At 39.9% G+C, this 17,575-nt stretch overlaps 2 protein-coding genes across 2 annotated transcripts in view; one reads left to right on the top strand and one right to left on the bottom strand.

The window, feature by feature from the left end:
* Positions 1 to 3,470: 3,470 nt before the first annotated feature.
* On the bottom strand, positions 3,471 to 11,738 carry LOC119416497 (YY1-associated factor 2). The gene is made up of 4 exons (XM_037683731.1): positions 11,612 to 11,738; positions 11,288 to 11,413; positions 3,835 to 3,987; positions 3,471 to 3,711 (listed from the first exon to the last, which is right to left on the bottom strand). The coding sequence occupies exons 1-4, from the start codon at positions 11,635 to 11,637 to the stop codon at positions 3,471 to 3,473; spliced, it is 546 nt and encodes a 181-aa protein (XP_037539659.1). The 5' UTR covers positions 11,638 to 11,738.
* Positions 11,739 to 14,536: 2,798 nt separating this feature from the next.
* The window catches only part of LOC119415847 (periphilin-1), a 56,487-nt gene continuing 53,448 nt past the window's right edge, over positions 14,537 to 17,575 (top strand). The window contains exons 1-2 of the mRNA XM_037683023.1: positions 14,537 to 14,721; positions 15,125 to 15,180. Coding sequence (XP_037538951.1) covers position 15,180 — 1 coding nt within the window. The 5' untranslated portion in view covers positions 14,537 to 14,721; positions 15,125 to 15,179. The remainder of the gene's footprint in view (positions 14,722 to 15,124; positions 15,181 to 17,575) is intronic.

Genomic DNA, 17,575 nt, shown 5'->3' on the forward strand with positions numbered 1-17,575 from the left:
GAAACTTGAAGAAGTTTTATGAGATCACATTTATGAGACACAAACACATTTATCTCTCCATCGATGGAGAGATGAAAAGTGGTGTCTTCATCTGATCACAGTTATCAGACAGGAGCTGATAAAATTCAATTCAATTCAGTTTATAGTGTCAAGTCACAACAGAAGTCATCTCAGGGCACTGAACAAATGCATTTGTATACATAAAAACTCAATTAGTATTATTTATTTAAAGTAGGGTATTGTAGCCAGCAGATTGCATTGAGTCTTCATTTTGTTGCAGTGTCCCATCCCAAGCAAGCACAAGGTAACAGTGGAAGGAAACACTCCCTCATGAGGAGGAAACCTCCAGCAGAACCAGGCTCAGGACAAGCGGCCCTCTGCTTCGACCGGATCACTGACAGAGACTGTTTACAAGAACAGGCAGCATCAGAGGTCAGTCTCAGGTCACCCTGCTCCTGCTGGACACAGGACTGGACCATACCAGGCACAGACCCATACCAAGATGGGCCCGGTGCATATAGAGGCCAACCTGTGTTAACCGGACGTGTTATCAGATCCTCCCTTACACAGCTGCAGCAGCCTGGAAGTTATGGAGCTGTGCATTTTGGAAGCCGTCAGTTTCAGCCAATGAGAGGAGACCTGTTGAAGATAATGAGCTGAACCAGAAGAAATGGACACTCAAGAGAAGACTCGTGTGCTTGTGTGTGTTTTTAAAGTGTAACTTTTCCTTTTATTTCATAACCAGAGAAAGGAGGTGTCTGTAACCCTATTCTTCATGCATAATCATATGACATGATGTAATTCTAGCTGGTCCTCTTGTGTGAGACATGAACTAAGAGATGTTTTATCTGTACATGCACAAATATGACAGTAGATTATAAAAAGCTTATGCACAACAGAGCTGGGGCTTTTTGACTCGAGACTTTTTTGAGGTTCTTGTTTTTTTCTTTTGAGCTCTGACGGTAGATTACCTCCTGATGCCCTTGGGTCATTTTGGCCAAGGGGTGACAGAAGGGTTTAGAGGACCAGCATTTATCTTGGTTAAGTTTCTTCTTTTTAATCTTTTAATTCTTGGTTAGGGCAATAGTTAGTTGTCTTGTGAGGACATAGTTATAGACTGAGTTATACTTTTCCTTTTTGATATAACCGTCACTATAAGCTTTTAAGTACAGCTTTTGTATACATTTCACTTTTAATAAAATGTTTGCCTGTGTGCACAAAACTGAATTAGTGGATCCTGGTTGATTCCTAAATTCTGGTGAGTTACTTTGAACTTTTTTCTTCTGGGTTCTTTATTTGGTACCGTACAGGGCAAGTGCAGAGGTAGACCTTAAGGTCCAAGTGCTAATCTATCAACAAGTTGACAGCATCCTTCTTCCCACTCAGCTCAAAATCCTATTCGTCCAGAGGGCCTGCGAGGACCTGACTTGACTGGTCTGAGTCAAGTAGGTGGAAGCAGATCTGACCTTGGACCTCCCAGCTTTGGCTGGATCAACGATAGACGAAATTACTGGTTGAGTTTCGATCAATAGTCAACATTGGTCAAAGGGGTCTGAGGTTGTGGCTTTCTAACAAATTGTTAAAAGTAATGAAAAAATATGCACGCACACAAAGCTCCCACTGCACGGCTTATTGAGTGATATAGTGAATTATTAACTTGAACCAAATCAAAAATGGTTTTAAACTAGTCAAATTTAGATAATGAGCTAATTTTGGTGTGGTAGAAGCTCAGAGTCCTCAACATAATCTCTGAATTAAGACTGTGCATAAGATTTACAAGGTTTGCCAAACATTACCCCATCCCTTCTGTTATGGAAGGCAGCAGGCAATATGCAATCCACAAGGGACAAACACATTTTGTAAACAAAGTGTTATTCATTGTAAAGACCCTCATAAAATCCATCCAGGGAAATCTCATGGTAGTAAAAACGCCACACTTCGAGAAATCCATGAACTTAAGAGTGCTCAGAAAACGTTTCGATTAATGCCATTTGTTCATCTTCAGCACTAAAAACTTACACCTTGACCCAGAAATAAGCAACTACAAAATCTTAGCAGTTAAATAGTACTTTAAAATATATTTTTTAAAACGATACCCACAATAACAGAAGATAAAAAAACTGCAGGAAATTAATGTAGTAAAAACACAGCCTTGCAGACATAAAGGTAATACTGATGATCAAGCTGAAACCTTAACAATAAAACTGTAAGAAATGATTGTTATAAAGGCAAACCAAAGCATCTGTTCATTGGCAAAACTATTTCTTAGATTTATTAGAATTTGATTGCAAGTAAAAAGCACACAAATTACTTCAAAAGTAGGATTTACTCCGTTCTCGAAAGAAAAAAATATCTAATGAACCAAAATGTATAAGAAATAAGTTTAATGATGACAGAATAATAACCTGAATTTTCTAAAAAGAATATTTCTGCTACAGGTAAACAACAAAAGTGGGTTTTGTTCAAGAGACAGGAAACAACTGAGCAAATTTGAAACATTTCAGTCAGAAAAAAAAAAAGACAAAAATTTAAAGAAAAAGACATAAAAAAATGGAAATGTACTTAATCTACAACAAGCCCCATCAAGAGAAACATTTGAGTGGATTAAGTAATTATTACAAAACAACCTTGTAAAAGGTAAAATATTCATTTGGAAAATTTAAACTTTATTCAGAGAAATCATATAATGTGAACCACAAACACAAACACCCCCCAACAACAGTTTTACACACAGGATAGAAACAATGATCTTAAAATGAGATGAGAAGTGATAATTAGTCAAGTAAAGCCAACAGCACTTTTCTGCAGTGCAATAAAAGAAAAGTGTGAAGTTGGACAAGGGAATATGCAGTACTTGAAAGCTGTATTAATATACAGCACAAAGTACTTGAAAAATCTTACATGATTAAAAAAACTGCCAAGTATCCACAGCTAACGTTCTTCCTCTGTATTTTACTATATAAAGCATTCTATAGATCAAATCAGGCTCAACTATCAAGAGCTGACTCAGTATAACTGTTCAGTATTTGTACTCAGGTGTTAGACGGTAAACGTTACTGCATTCAGAGGCAGAACATTACAGCTGAACAAGGCAACTAGCAGTGTTATAAGAACAAAACTGAAGTAATGCTAAAATCGTTAGAAACAAAAGACGGCACCAAGTGCAAGTTAAACAAAAATAATCTGAGATGACTTCTTCACATTTCTTCTGTCTTCTATTGTTGAAGCAACAGTATGTGGCATGCTGAATGGAACGTGTGGTGCAGTTCCACTTACATCCAGGACTTAATGCTACTGTTCCACGCTTAGCTGAGCACATATCCTCACAAGGCTGTGAAATATCCAACCTCAAGCAGAGGTCAACGTTATTAAACTGGAGCTTAAAGGTTTATTTTATAAAATATGTGCAGGCTGAAGTTTGAATTTTCTCCATCAGTGCAGAACGATGTGTTGTGCTGACCGTGAGAAGGTTAGCGAGTCTCCCCGTTAATTGAGGAGCCTTCCCCGCGAGGCGAGGAGCACCTGGAGACCCCCCGTTCAGCGTTGTCCGAGCTCGAGCCGCTTTGACTGTGTTGGTCTGCAGAGGCAACGCTCGCCAAGGAAGAAACGGGCTTGACTTTCTCTTTAAAGTCTGTGATAATTACAGTCAAGTCTCCAACTGTGACCTCCAGATGCTGGGCGCTGCTCCTGTCTATGTTTTTTAATCTGGGCCTGGTAAGAAGAAAAAAGAAACAAAAAAACACCAAGAGATTACACTAAATAATTCAGATTTGTAAAACCAACAACAAAAGATTTAGATTAACATATTTCTTTTTTTAAAAACAGATTTATTACCCCTTCTTTCTATAGTTTTTTCTTTTCAATGTGGGTTCTTTGTCACTTTTGTCCTTCTCTGATTTTTCCTTCTTCTCTTTTTTGGGATGTGTTGGTGATGCAAACTGCTGATTAACTTGCTGTGCCACAAGCTGAGAAACAGGCCGTGGCTTTCTGAAAGAAACAAGTAGTTATATTTATAACACTGACCCTGTAAGTAGGTTGAACAAGTGGTTTGCACTGAAAAAACTCTGTATGCAGTTACCATGACCACATTAATCAAACAACTTCAAACAATAAATCAAAAGGAACATTTCGACCAACTATCTTTAAACCATGGACTACATAAACCACAGTTAGAGTCATATGAATACGTAATGCCTCATGACAAGGATGCCAATAAAAATGTTTACCCTCCAGATAAAAAGGTGCATATTCGTGTAATGTCTCGAGTAAATCTAATTATTTATAAACGTGTAGTGAAAGTGAGAATAGAGTTTTAAAAAGTTACAACTTCAAAACTTTAAATAAATCCAAAGAAGGCTAGAAACAAAACAACATGACTTCTATGCTGTAAGACATTTTGCTTCCATCCAGGAGGTGTTTTCTCACTTCATACATGTTTAGGGAATGTCAGAGTCAGAGATTCTGTATTGTCGTTCACGCCACATGTGGTACATGTGATGAAGCAAAATTATGTACACAGGGTCCCAGTTACATCCAACAATAAAAATGTTAAAGAAAAACAATGATAACATCCAAGATATGAACAAAGAAAAACATCAAATAAAAATACACTAAGCACTAATAGCGTAAAAACATTAGGTCGAACAGCAGCACGAACATGAGTCTGTGTGAGCAGATGAGCACGCATGAACACACCAACATGAAACAGATCAGCAGCAACATGAAACAGATCAGCAGCAACATGATGTGATTTTTCACAGTGATTATTCTGGTTAGAGATTCATGAGTGTTCCTCAGTCTAGTGGTTCTACAATTAATGCTCCTCAACCTCCTTCCTGAGGGGAGTGGGGCAAAAAGTGTGTGTGCTGGGTGAGTGGGGTCCTTCATGATGCAGGTGGTCCTCTTCCTGCATCTAGAGGTGTAGATGTCTGTGATGGTGGGGAGGCTGATTCTGACAGTCTTCTGTGCAGCCTTCACCACTCTCTGCAAAGCTTTTCATTCTGCAGCTGTGCAGCCTCCATGCCACACGTTGATGCTGGAGCACAGGATGCTCTCCACTGCACACCTGTAGAAGGAGGTGAGGATTGAGCTTACCAGACCAGCTCGTCTCAGCCGTCTGAGGAAGTAGAGTCTCTGATGAGCTTTCTTGATCAGGCAGGTGGTTTTGTTGCTCCAGCTGAGGTTGTCATTCATGTGTACACCCAAGTACTTGTAGCTGGAGACCACTTCCACTGCAAATTCTCTTATTTTCAGGGGGGTGTAGGTGTGTTTGTTCCTTCTGAAGTCCACGATCATCTCTTATGTCTTCTTCACATTGATGTGAAGGTTATTCTCTTTGCACCAGCTCTCCAGGTGTTCCACCTCCTGCCTGTAGCTGGACTCATCATTGTTTGTGATGCATCCCACCACCGCTGTATCATCTGCAAACTTTACAATGTGACAGCCTGGATGGATAGCTGCACAATCATACGTGAGCAGAGTAAACAGGACGGGGCTCAACACACATCCCTGAGGAGAGCCAGTGCTGAGGGTTATGGTGGAGGAGGAGAAGTTGTGGATCCTCACTGACTGTGGTCTGTTTGTTAAGAAGTCTAGTACCCAGTTGCAAATGGAGGGGCTTAGTCCTAGTGTGAATAGTTTGTCCATCAGGGTTTGGGGGATCATGGTGTTGAAGGCAGATGTGAAGTCCACAAAGAGCATAAGGACGTAAGAGTCTTTCTACTCCAGGTGGTTGAGAGCAGTGTGGACCACAGAGGAGATGACATCCTCTGTTGATCGGTTTTCGCGGTATGCATATTGATGAGGGTCCTCGTTCATGTTTATTTGTTTTGATGTGGGTCATGACCAGTTTTTCGAAGCATTTAGCGACTATGTGTAGAGTTCCAACCTTTTCGAAACTATTTGCTGCTGTTTAACTCTAAGACACGATGATCACAGAGATCATATTGCATCACTTCCTCACATTAGTCATCACATCCAGACTTATATATTTTATACATTTACCTTTATACATTAATCGTGCTTAGGCAAAGTTGTTTTTGACAGATCCATGGCTGGATGTAAATGTAAAATAAATAAATAAATGCTTAAAATAAATCACTGCACTTGAATCATTTGAGTATGTCTTTTCTTTCACCTTTGCCGGTCCCAAGCCTGAATAAAGGACAAGGGTTGAAACTATGATATGAAAGAATAAAATTGATAAAAGTAACTAATAGTTCTAACATATGTAACATATTTATTGTTTTTTAACTAATATTTTGTCTATTTCCTGACATTCCTCTCTGGCCAGTGTTGAGGGAGTGCATATACAGACCCTTTCCAAAAAATTTGAATATCATGGAAAAATGTTGTTTAACTTCCATAATTCCATTAAAAAAGTTAATCTTTAATAAATGATAGATTCAGGGCCCACAATTTAAACGATTTCAAGTATTTATTTGTTTATTTTTACATAATTTGGGCTTCCAGCTCATGAAACCCAAGAAAACAGGATTTCAAAAACTTAGAATACTGTGGAGAAATCAGCCCAGATGTTGCAGGACATGAATGTTTAAACTGAGTGTGACTCACTAATCATCTATTAAACTCAAAACACCTGCACAGGTTTCCACAGGTGTCATTAAATTGCTTCAGTTTTGTTCAATTGTCTCAGTTTGGTTCAATATGGGGAAGACTGCAGACATAACAACTGGCCAGAAGACCATCATTGATACCCTCCATAGGATGGGTAAGACACAAAAGTTCATAGCTAAGGAGGCTGGCTGTTCACAGAGTGCTGTGTCCAAGCATATCAATGGAAAGTCTAGTGGAAGTGCAAAATGTGTCAGGAGAAGATGCACCAGCAAAAGAAATGACCTTGGGCTTCAGTGGATTATCAAACAGAGAAGATTCCATAATCTGTCAGAGATCCAGAAATAGTGGAATGAGGCGGGAGTCACAGCTTCCAAAACCACCACATTCAGACATAACCGGGAGATGGGCTACAACTGTCGGGTTCCTCGGTCCTCTGGGTCTCTTTTCCGATGAAAGTAAAGTGTGCCTTTCATTTAGAAATCAAGGTCCAAGGGTTTGGAGGAAGAAGAGTGAGGAACAGAATCCATACTGCTTGAGGTCCAGTGTGAAATATTCACAGTCAGTCATGATTTGGGGTGCAATGTCCGGTGCAGGTGTTGGTAAATTCTGCTTTCTTAAATCCAAGGTCACCACAACAGTCTACCAGAATGTTTTAGAGGACTTCATGATTCTTTCTGCTGAGGATCTGTATGGAGATGCAGATTTCATCTTCCAGCAGGACCTGGCCCCTGCCCATGCCGCCAGAAGCACCAAAACCTGGTTTGATGCCCATGCCACAGTGCTCGACTGGCCAGCACACTCACCGGACCTAAACCCCACTGAGAATCTATGAGGTATTCTCAAGAGGAAAATGAGGAGCACCAGACCAACAACAAAGAAGAGCTGACAGCATCAAGGAAATCTGGGCTTCCATAACTCCCAGTCAATGCCACAGGCTGGTTGTCTCAATGACACATCACATCGAGGCAGAGATAAAGGCAAAGGGATTCCCAACCAAGTATTGAAGATTGACATATCGTTTTGAAAGTATCATATTTTGATTTATTTGTTGTGATCCTAATTTCTTTCTTTTTTCTGCATAAACTGAGAGGTGTGGGCTGATGTCTCCACAGTGTTCTAATTTTTTGAAATCCTGTTTTTGTGGGTTTCATGAGCTGGAAGCCCAAATTATGTAAAAATAAACAAATAAATACTTGGAATTGTTTAAATTGTGAGCCCTGAATCTATCATCTATTAAAGATTAACTTTTTGAATTGAATTATGGAAGTTAAACAACTTTTCCATGATATTCTAATTTTTTAGAAAGTCTGTATATATCCATGCACCACGCTCTATTATATCAATCAACCAATCACATTTATAAACTATTGTAGACTTTACTGTCGTTGTAATCTGAATGATACCTAATTATAATGACTTCATCAAAGATGGCCAGATGTGCTCCCCCTCCCCCTTCCAGCCTCCACCCCACCACACACTCCATTCAATTTATTTATATAGCAGCAAGTCACAAGAGAAGTCATCTCAAGGCACTGAACAGAAACATTCGTATATAAAAATACAGGTAATAATTTAACATTATTTATCTGAGGAGCAGACTGCTTTGAATTTAACTCTATCACAGAACTCTCATCTTGAGCGAGCATGAAGGCGACAGTGGAAAGGAAAAACACCCTCATGAGGAAGAAACCTTTAGCAGAACCAGGTTCAGGACAAGTGGACATCTGCTTTGACCAGCTGGATTTGGTAGGAACAGATACACAATGGCAGGTCCAGAATCACATGTAAAGATTGAAACAATATCAAATGAAAACTATTCAGTTTTAACAATTCATTTAATGCAATGAGGTAAATTTGTCCTCTAGTAGTCTAAGCCTATGGCAGCATAACAAGCCAACCCTAACTATAGGATTTATCAAAAAGGAAAGTCTTAAGCCCAGTCTTACAACTGGATAATGTGTCAGCCTCACGGACAGAAACTGGAAGTTGGTTCCACAAGAGAGGAGCCTGATAACTGAAAGATCTTCCTCCCATTCTGCTTTTGTAAATTCTAGGAACCTCAAGTAAACCTGCAGTCTGAGAGCAAAGTGCTCTGTTAGGAAAATATGGAACAATAAGATCTGTAATATAAGATGGAGCTAGGTTGTTGAGAGCTTTGTAGGTTAGAAGTAAGATTTTGAATTCAATTCTGGACTTGACAGGGAGCCAATGGAGAGAAACTAAATGGACTCCCACCAACTCCATTTAAGACTCTGGCAGCAGCATTTTGGATCAACTGAAGACATTTTAAATAAGTATTTGGACACCCAGATAATAAACCATTGCAGCAGTCCTTGAGAAATGTTTACCTCGGTTCCAATAATACAAAGAGGAAGGAGGGCTCCTTGGTAAGTTTCTACAAAACAAATCTTTTCTGCTCAGGAAGGCAGAACCAGGTCAGAACCAAACCAGGGCAAGCACTGGAAGTTCTGTACTTGTAATGTTTTCATTTCTTGGATTCTGAATGTTTCTCCACAAAGCTGTGACGTAGACTGTTCAGTGGTGGCTCGTTCTGCAGCACTCCACACCAGTGGAGGCGCTGTTCTGCAGGAGGAGCTTTATTCAAGTGTTTTCTTAGGTTATTTAAAGGCAAAACGTGTTACTGTGTATATAATGTGCTGCTAAGGGAGATCGTTCTGATCCACTTCAGGTTGCAAGTTCAGTGTGTACAATAACTTCCTTCAAAATACATTAAGCTGCTAGTAGGATACTTCAACATTGCTCAGACACTGCTGAGGCAGCCAGAGGAGGTCCAAATCCCTGCTTGAGTCATCTTGTGAATGGGCCCACAGCTAAAAGACCTTAGCCAACACAAAAAAATAGCTTAAGCTCAGTTACATTTACAGGCGTTGAGCTAAAGTTTGATGTGGGAGTAGCTGAGATTCAATAACACAAACTCTTGGTGCTAATGGATCTAGCCCATGAGATAATCCTAACTTCATTTACAAAGTTTGACCCAGAGAGCTATAACAACAACCCTTTGCATCGTAAGGCAATCTTAGTTTTACACTAGAGATGCATTCGGGCCTAAAAAACTCTGATCGCACCCAACCCAATCCATTTAACTGTAATTACAGGACCGAACCAAAAAAAAACCACAACATTGTTTTTATTTAGCGTTTACTGCTTTTGTAAGCAAATCAGTCTGACAAAATATGTTTAAAACATATTTCAAAGAAAGTAAGATATAAGATTTCTTGTTTCACCAAATGGATGCATACAAAACGAATAGCCTAAAAAAAAATCAACTCTAAAGATAGACTGTTTTACAGATGAAGAAACATATTTTAGTGTAAAATTATTTGGAAAAATATAAAACAAAGCTATTTTAATTGAACATGCTGCTCGCTTTTATTCTTTTGGAGATGCTGCTACTTCCATCACTGCATATGACAGCAGGTGTGGAGACGCGCACAGCCGGTGATCAGCTGATCCATCCATCCATCCATTATCTTTACCTGCTTCTTCCTTTTCGGGTAGCGAAGGTCGCTGGTGTCCATGTCCAGCAATCACTGTGCAAGCGGTGGTACACCCTGGACAGGTCGCAAATCCATTTCAACCGGCGAGTCAGCCGACGTGTGTGGCCAGTGACACGTTGTCCATCTGAGCTTAGAGCAACTTTTTTCTTACCTCTTTAAGGTTGGATCTGCCTCCTCCTCTAGAAGTAGATTAACACAATTTTATATTGTGCATTCTTATTTAGTTTAATTTGTGCTATATGATTCATAAAAAATTCGAAGCCTGAGACCGGCCCGCACATTAATCACATTAGTATGTCCTGGCCTGGCCCAGAATCTGGGTCGGGCTGTGCCTGGCTCTAGGTTTGTGTTAGAAATGACAGCTCTATTTTACACTCTAGCTTGAAAAGCTCTGTGCAAGCGATATGCATCCATTCAAAGAACACTAACCCTTTAAAACAAGCTTTGCTTTCAGTCAATTCAACTGAAATGCTGCTTGCACTGGTTGCTTTGTTTTCCATTTGGGATCAACAGGACCATTAGGAATTGGTCATAAATGGCCGCTTCTGGCCCTGGGCCTTGTTTTTTTTACTTCAACACGAACAGTAAGACGGTAATGAGCTCCAACCATGTTCAGTCATATTATCTAGATGGTTTCTTTCTTTTTTATTTTTTGCTGAGATGTTTCGTCCTTCATCCGAAGGACTTCTTCAGTCTGAGAAGCCACAAATTGGAGTCCCACAAATACTACCCTCCCATAGTGGAAAAAACAACAGTTTGCTGGCGATAAGATGGTTTTTGGAGTCTGCCCTCTCCCCCAAGTCATTCCTCTGAGGCAGTCATGCCATTTTTTCCCCCCACTATGGGAGTGTGGCATTTGTGGGACTCCAGTTTGTTTGTGGTTTCTCAGACTGAAGAAGTCCTTTGGATGAAGGAAGAAACGTCTCAGCAGAAAAAAATAAACCATCCAGATGACCTGGACCTGACTGAACATGGTTGGATTTGTAAGTGGGATTTTTGAGCATGAACTGTTACAGTAACGAGTTGTTAATGTGATGAAGCCAACAACTTGATGAACTGTCACCTAAACTTTATCAAAAAGTCTAATTCAGCATTTCTAATCAAGACCAGCTTCGTGTGGTTTCCACCCAGTGTTGACAGACAGATGTTATGGTGGAGATGGAGAAAAGTGAAGAACTTCATGATTCACTCACCGAGTTGACGTCCCCTTCCTGACGTCACACATCATGCACTTGAACGCCTCAGCGCTGTTCCTGAAGGTGCACACGCTGCAGTCCCAGAACCCATCATCGGAGAACGGCTTGGACTGCCTCTTTGGCCTTCGGGCAAACAAAACACGAACCGAGAGGGTTTTTAAACACGACCCGAGTGGTCTGGACACATCACTCACACACTGAACCAGTCAGCGCCACTACACGCCGGCGTGTTGCACCACCAACCTGCCGCCATGAACACTTCACGGCTTCATCATTCTGTTCGCCACAGTGTTCGCTCGAACATAGCAGCGACAGGTTTACCTTGTAGGGCTCTTCTTGTCGCCCATGACACGAACCCTGCTCTCAGCGGGTTGAAACGGCTCAGTGTTACAGGTGAGATGAACAGGAACGCGCCGCTCACATTAACAGCTCCTCAGCTGTCCTGGAAACTCCGGCCGACGGACGGTCACGTGACGCACGTTTCACCAATCACCTGTGAGATCATCTACAGCTACAAACACTGATGAGAGGCTTTGAACGAGGAAGTAAAAACTACAATGGATGAGTAACTGATTTTAATAAAAATAAACATTACTGGTGATGATTTTATAAGAGCATCACATCCTAAACATGAAAAAGGAGAATTACTGTACACTTAAATTACATATACTGTACTGTACTGGTTTCATTTTTCATTTTTTGCTCATGGCATAAGTCAAAGTTTGTTTCTGTTTTACCTTTGAAAAGACAGTTGACCAAAGTGCATACATTGTATTACAATTAAACTTAACATTGATTAAGTCAACAATAATTAAATAAAAAAAACAACAACAACACAAAGAAGCATAATCTTAAAAAAAGATGACTAGTTTATATAAAAAGCCAAACTAGATTACTTATTTCAGGCTTAAAAGCCACTGAGAGGGAAATAGATCCAAGCAGAAATGTAAAGTAATAATTTATCTCTTTAAAAGTGTAGTTCTGTAGGATCAAACAAATATACCTGTGGCCTCAATCTGAAGAATATGGACTGCTGCCACCTTTAAATACATAGACATGGTAAATGGTCTGTACTTATATAGCACCTGTTTTATCCAGATTCTCAAAGCACTTTACAACACAATCTGTGCCTCATTTACCCATTCATACAGCACTCTACTAGATCTCTACAAAGACTAATCAGAGCTTTATCACATTCATACACTGATGGGACACACATCAGAGGCTATGAGGGGTTCAGTGCAGTGGTGTAGTCTACATGTTTGTACTGGGTATACTGTGCTTAGAAACCCAAGCACACCATTTAGAATGTAATCGTCAATTTATTTAGATTTTTAAGCATATTGAACATTATGTAAGTAGTACATAATGTATAATGTGTATGTGTCCATAAGTAGTAAGTACAGAAGTATTCATTATGCAAAAAACAGGTTGAACCAACTCAATGTGTCTATAAAATGTTCCAAATGTGTTGACAATAACATGCTCAATAATATGTCATGTATCATTGGACACTTTTAAGTGGGTATACTGAAATTCCCAAGCTTTTCTAGTGGGTATACTCCGTATGTCACATATCACATAAACTACACCACTGGTTCAGTGTCTAGCCCAGTGATACTTTGGCATGTGACTGCTGGTGGATTCGAACCCCCAACTCTCCCAATGGAGGACGACTGCTCTAACCACTCAGCCACAGCTGCAGTTTATTTACTGTATATAGCACCGTCACATCAAATGTGATAGTGCACTGTAGAAAAACATTCACATACATTCTGCTTATTAGTTAAAGTTTTCCAAGTAAGTCATATGGTTGCATTAAATCTCCACTTTGTCACAGTTTGTCAGAGTCTATAACAGCATAACTAATGGATAGCTCAGGAAACCAAAGCTGACTTTAACTATAGGAATTATCAAAACGAAAGGTTTAAGCTTAATCTTAAAAGTAGACAGAGTCTCATAGTATCAGACAGAAACTGGAAGTTGGGTCCACAAGAGAATCACCTGATAAGCTCTGCTTCCCATTATATTTTTAGAAACTCTATGAACCACAAGTAAACCTGCAGTCTGAGAGTGAAGTGCTCAGTTAGGAAACAATGGACAAAATAACATATTTAATATAAGATGGCTCTTAGTTGTTAGGACCTTTCTATGTTAGCAGAAAGATTTAAAATTTGAATCTGATTTTGAGAGGAGCCAATGGAGAGCAGGTAAAATCAAAGAAATATGATCAGAACTGTAGCAGTATTTTGGATCAGCTGAAGTGTTTTGTAAAGTTTTTTGGTCACCCAAATAATAAAGAATTACAACAGTCCAATCTAGAAAGGATAAATGCATGAACATGTTTTCTGAATCAGTTTGGGACAAGGTGTTTCTCATTTTAGATATTGTTAAGGTAGAAGAAAGTAGTTCTGGTAACGTTTTTATTGTGGGGCCTAAATGAGATATGATTAAAAATAATACCAAGGATTTTTTATTGGAGGTGGTGGTCAAACTAATGCCATCCAGGAGAAGTGAAAGGCTGCAAAGTTCAGGTCCAAAAACACAACCTCTGCATGAAATTAGGCGTCATCCAGGTTTTTATTTCACAGAGACGCTAAATCTAACAACAAGACAATCAAAGTAAATTATTGGATTCATCTGGTTTAAACTGCCTGTGTCAGATATACCATACAAGTGGAAGAAAACATCTTAATATTTATGAATTTTGGCGTAATGCACATTATTTTACCCATTTTGTCACATAACTGGCAAATTTTCTTTTGAACTGTGCACAGCAAAGTGAAATGCTGGGGAACTCCCATAGGTCTTTGTTTACTGAAACAATCTTATTTGAACACGGACCCTCTCTGAAATGCTAAGTTAACTAATAGTAAATGGTCTGTAAAATAGAGTTTGCATGGACTGCTTTGAATTAGTTTGCCATTGAAAATAAAACTGCCTAGACCATCAGTCATTTTTAAATTATTGCGGAAACCTCTATTTTACCCATTACCCAATTTGGTTGAGCTGGATAACTACATTTTGTACATTTTTTTAAAATATATTATATTAATTCACAATTTTTGTGTTATTCAAAACATATTGTGTCGAAGTTCACAATTTTTGCTGATTAATTAATTAGTCTTTGGACTAATTCTATGCACTTTTTTGTATGTGTGTTTTGTAGAAACCTGATTGAGTGATGCACTCCCTGCAGTGACCACTAGGGGGCGGAGCCACGTTGCTTTTTCAAACTACGTTCTTGCCGAAGAAGAGCGCGAGGAGGCAAAACACCAGCGTTTGTTGTTTTAGCGCCGCAGGACTCCAATTTTCTGTTCACGGAATGAAACGTGGTTGAAATGCAGTTCTGATGTTATATAAACGTTTAATCAGATAATAAGACAATGTTACGCTCTCGTTTTGTGGAGGACCTTTGAATTAAGTAGCTGGTGAGTTTGGCATCCTGTTCCTCATGCTTGGTTGTGACCTAGCAAGCTTTGCTAATTTCAGGTAACAAACCTTTGTCAGACAGGCAGCACCCTGCAGTGAGTGCACCACGATCATTCACACCAGACAGCAGTGGCTGCAAATTGATGTTGGTAGTTCTGACTGTGCAGCTTTTATCTCTGCAAAAAAGTCGAGAAAAGACGCGATTTGTGTAAAAGTTGTAGAGCTCACTAATGAAACCAACAAGTTCTTGTATTTAGACCGAGCCCAAAACAAGACTGTGATATATCACTTTCTGGTACTGATAAGAAAAATAATTTTGATATGTTGAAGTGTGTGTGTTAGGGGCTGGGGGGATGTTGCAGAATCTGACTTCCTGTTTTGTTACAACTATTTGTTTTACAGGTACGTGAGACTAGTCTGAAGTGTTTTAAACTGGAAACCAAAACATTCCTTCTACAGTAAGTGAGAAAAAAGAGGAGTTTTACAGTTTTTTTACTTTTTCATTTATATATATATATATAATGTCTGAACTCATCTCTTCATCTCTGTAAAATCAGGGCCAGTGTCACTGATCTTTATTATTTAACGATGGAAGACATTTAAAATGAAATGTTTCCACTTCCTGTTTATTGGGGATTGTGTAGAAAGGCAGCCACCTGTTATTATCCACCTGAAAAGGGTTTTACTCTTCTATCAGCTTAATGCAGCCCTAACCACAATGTGTCCCTAAGAGTTGCATTCTGGCCCAACAAATCCAATCCGACTTGGCCCCAGCCCGCAGTCATCATTTCCAGACCCGACGAATTAACAGAAATTAAAGGTCCGAACCTGGAAAAAACCCCAACATTTTTAATTAGGTATTAACGATTGGGGATGCGCAGTTGAATTAAGGGGCAGAAGATCAGAGCTGAGGGGGTGTTTGTCCTTTCATGGCCGTAAAAGAAGATTTAAACCCTGCTTCTGCTGCATTCTGATTTATTCAGACACGGACCCTGCTCTGACACATCTGCTTTGGGATCTCACCTGTTTGGGTCGTCGGCCGCCTGCGTCCGCTGAGTGCAGCGGCTGAATGAACGTCCATCTGGGCGATGGATCACTTCCTGGCAGTACAGTCCATCTGAAGCTTAACTGAACTTGTTACCTCTTTCAAGCCCGGTCAGCTCATGGTGAAATGGATGTGTGCGGCTGGTAATTGCATGGCAGGCCATGTTATATAATTGGATCGCAGCTAATTCTGACCCAATTAAAAGCCCGACCCGGCCCACCCCGAATTTGAGTCGGGTGAGGCCGGGCTTGGGGCTTGGGTTAGAAATGACAGCTCTACTGTACCTCCACAAATGTTAAATCAGAACGACTGCCTCGGCGCCGTGGTGTGTGCTATCACTTTTATTGGCATTTCGAGTTACCGTGGCAACATAATTTGCAAACAAGTAACTTGGCTACTTTAAAAGATATTGATCTGAAATTTGGTGTGGTAGCTGAGAGCAATGCCCAGTTAATCTTGAATTCAAATAAAACATTCAAGATGGCCACCAAAGCTAAATTTAAATGGCTTTAACTCTTTAGCTGATTTTCACATAGAGCTGAAATTTATAGCTGAGTGAGAACGTTTGGATTCACATGCTGAATCTAAACCTAAAACCCAAGATGGCCACCGTAGCTTAAAAGAAAATACTATAACTCATTGATTTTTTTTGTGTGTTGAACTGAAATTTGGTAATTTGGGCGGTGCTAGCTGAGAGTGAACCCCAACACAACGTCAGATCAAACTTTTAAAATGGCTGCCACATGTCAGTCCCTGTCACAGTTTGTCCATGAACTTTTAGTGTAGAACTTCCATCCATCCATCATCTTTACCCGCTTCTTCCTTTTTTTGAGTCGCGGGGGTCACTGGTGCCCATGTCCAGTCATCACTGTGTGAGAGGAGTGGTGGGACAAGTCTCCAGTCCATCACAGGGACTCAGAAACAAATGAGACAAACATTCACTCTCTCACTCACACCTAGGGACAATTTAGACGCACCATCAGTCTAACATGTTTCTGGTCTGCGGGAGAAAACTGGAGTACCTGGAGAAAACCCACGCATGCACGGAGAGAACATGCAACCTGCACCCAGAAAGGTCCCGGGCCGTGGTTTGATCCGGCGACCTTCTCACCGAGAGGCAGCAACTCTGCCAACTGCTCCACCGTGCAGCCCCTATAGAACTTTAGCTTCTCCAACATTCATGGCCCACTTTTTTATTGATATTTTGATGTTTGCTCTGGACTTCAAGAAGGCCAGTTTAGTACATGTACGGTATACTCTGCTATAAAACTGGGACTAGTGTTGAGATATAACTGGTCTCTGATTGGTTCTCTTGCATTTGTTATTCCTAATCAGACCTGAAATTGAAAACTCATTTTTAGATATTAGGATGCAGTGAAAACGGTTTGACTTCAAGTAGCAGGAACTGGTGATCTTCGCTCTGATTTAATGTAAATGTAACTTTTACCAGTTTGGTTCTCAGCCTTGAAGAATGCTTGTGCCTCCCGTAACAAATGTTTTGATTTTATTTTTTCACTTTAAGCTTCTAGACTCAACCATGTTTGCTGTGTGTTCACTCAGCTGCTTGCCCCCCACTTGTTTCTTTGACTTTATTTCAAATCGGACTATGGGATGCTTCAGAACCAGTACCTCACTGGCCAGACGGGAAGATTAACTCATTCTGTTCTGCCACTGGCATTGAATTTTAAATGGGACCCCAACAAATAAAAAACCAAAACTTTTCTTATTTTATTATTAATTAAAGTCTTTAAACAATTGCATAGTATTTTACACTACTGCACAGATTGAAAAACATGTTGTTAATGTGA

The sequence above is a fragment of the Nematolebias whitei genome, chromosome 10 (assembly GCF_014905685.2).
Source record: "Nematolebias whitei isolate Nwh7 chromosome 10, NemWhi1, whole genome shotgun sequence".
Taxonomy (NCBI): Eukaryota; Metazoa; Chordata; class Actinopteri; order Cyprinodontiformes; family Rivulidae; genus Nematolebias; species Nematolebias whitei.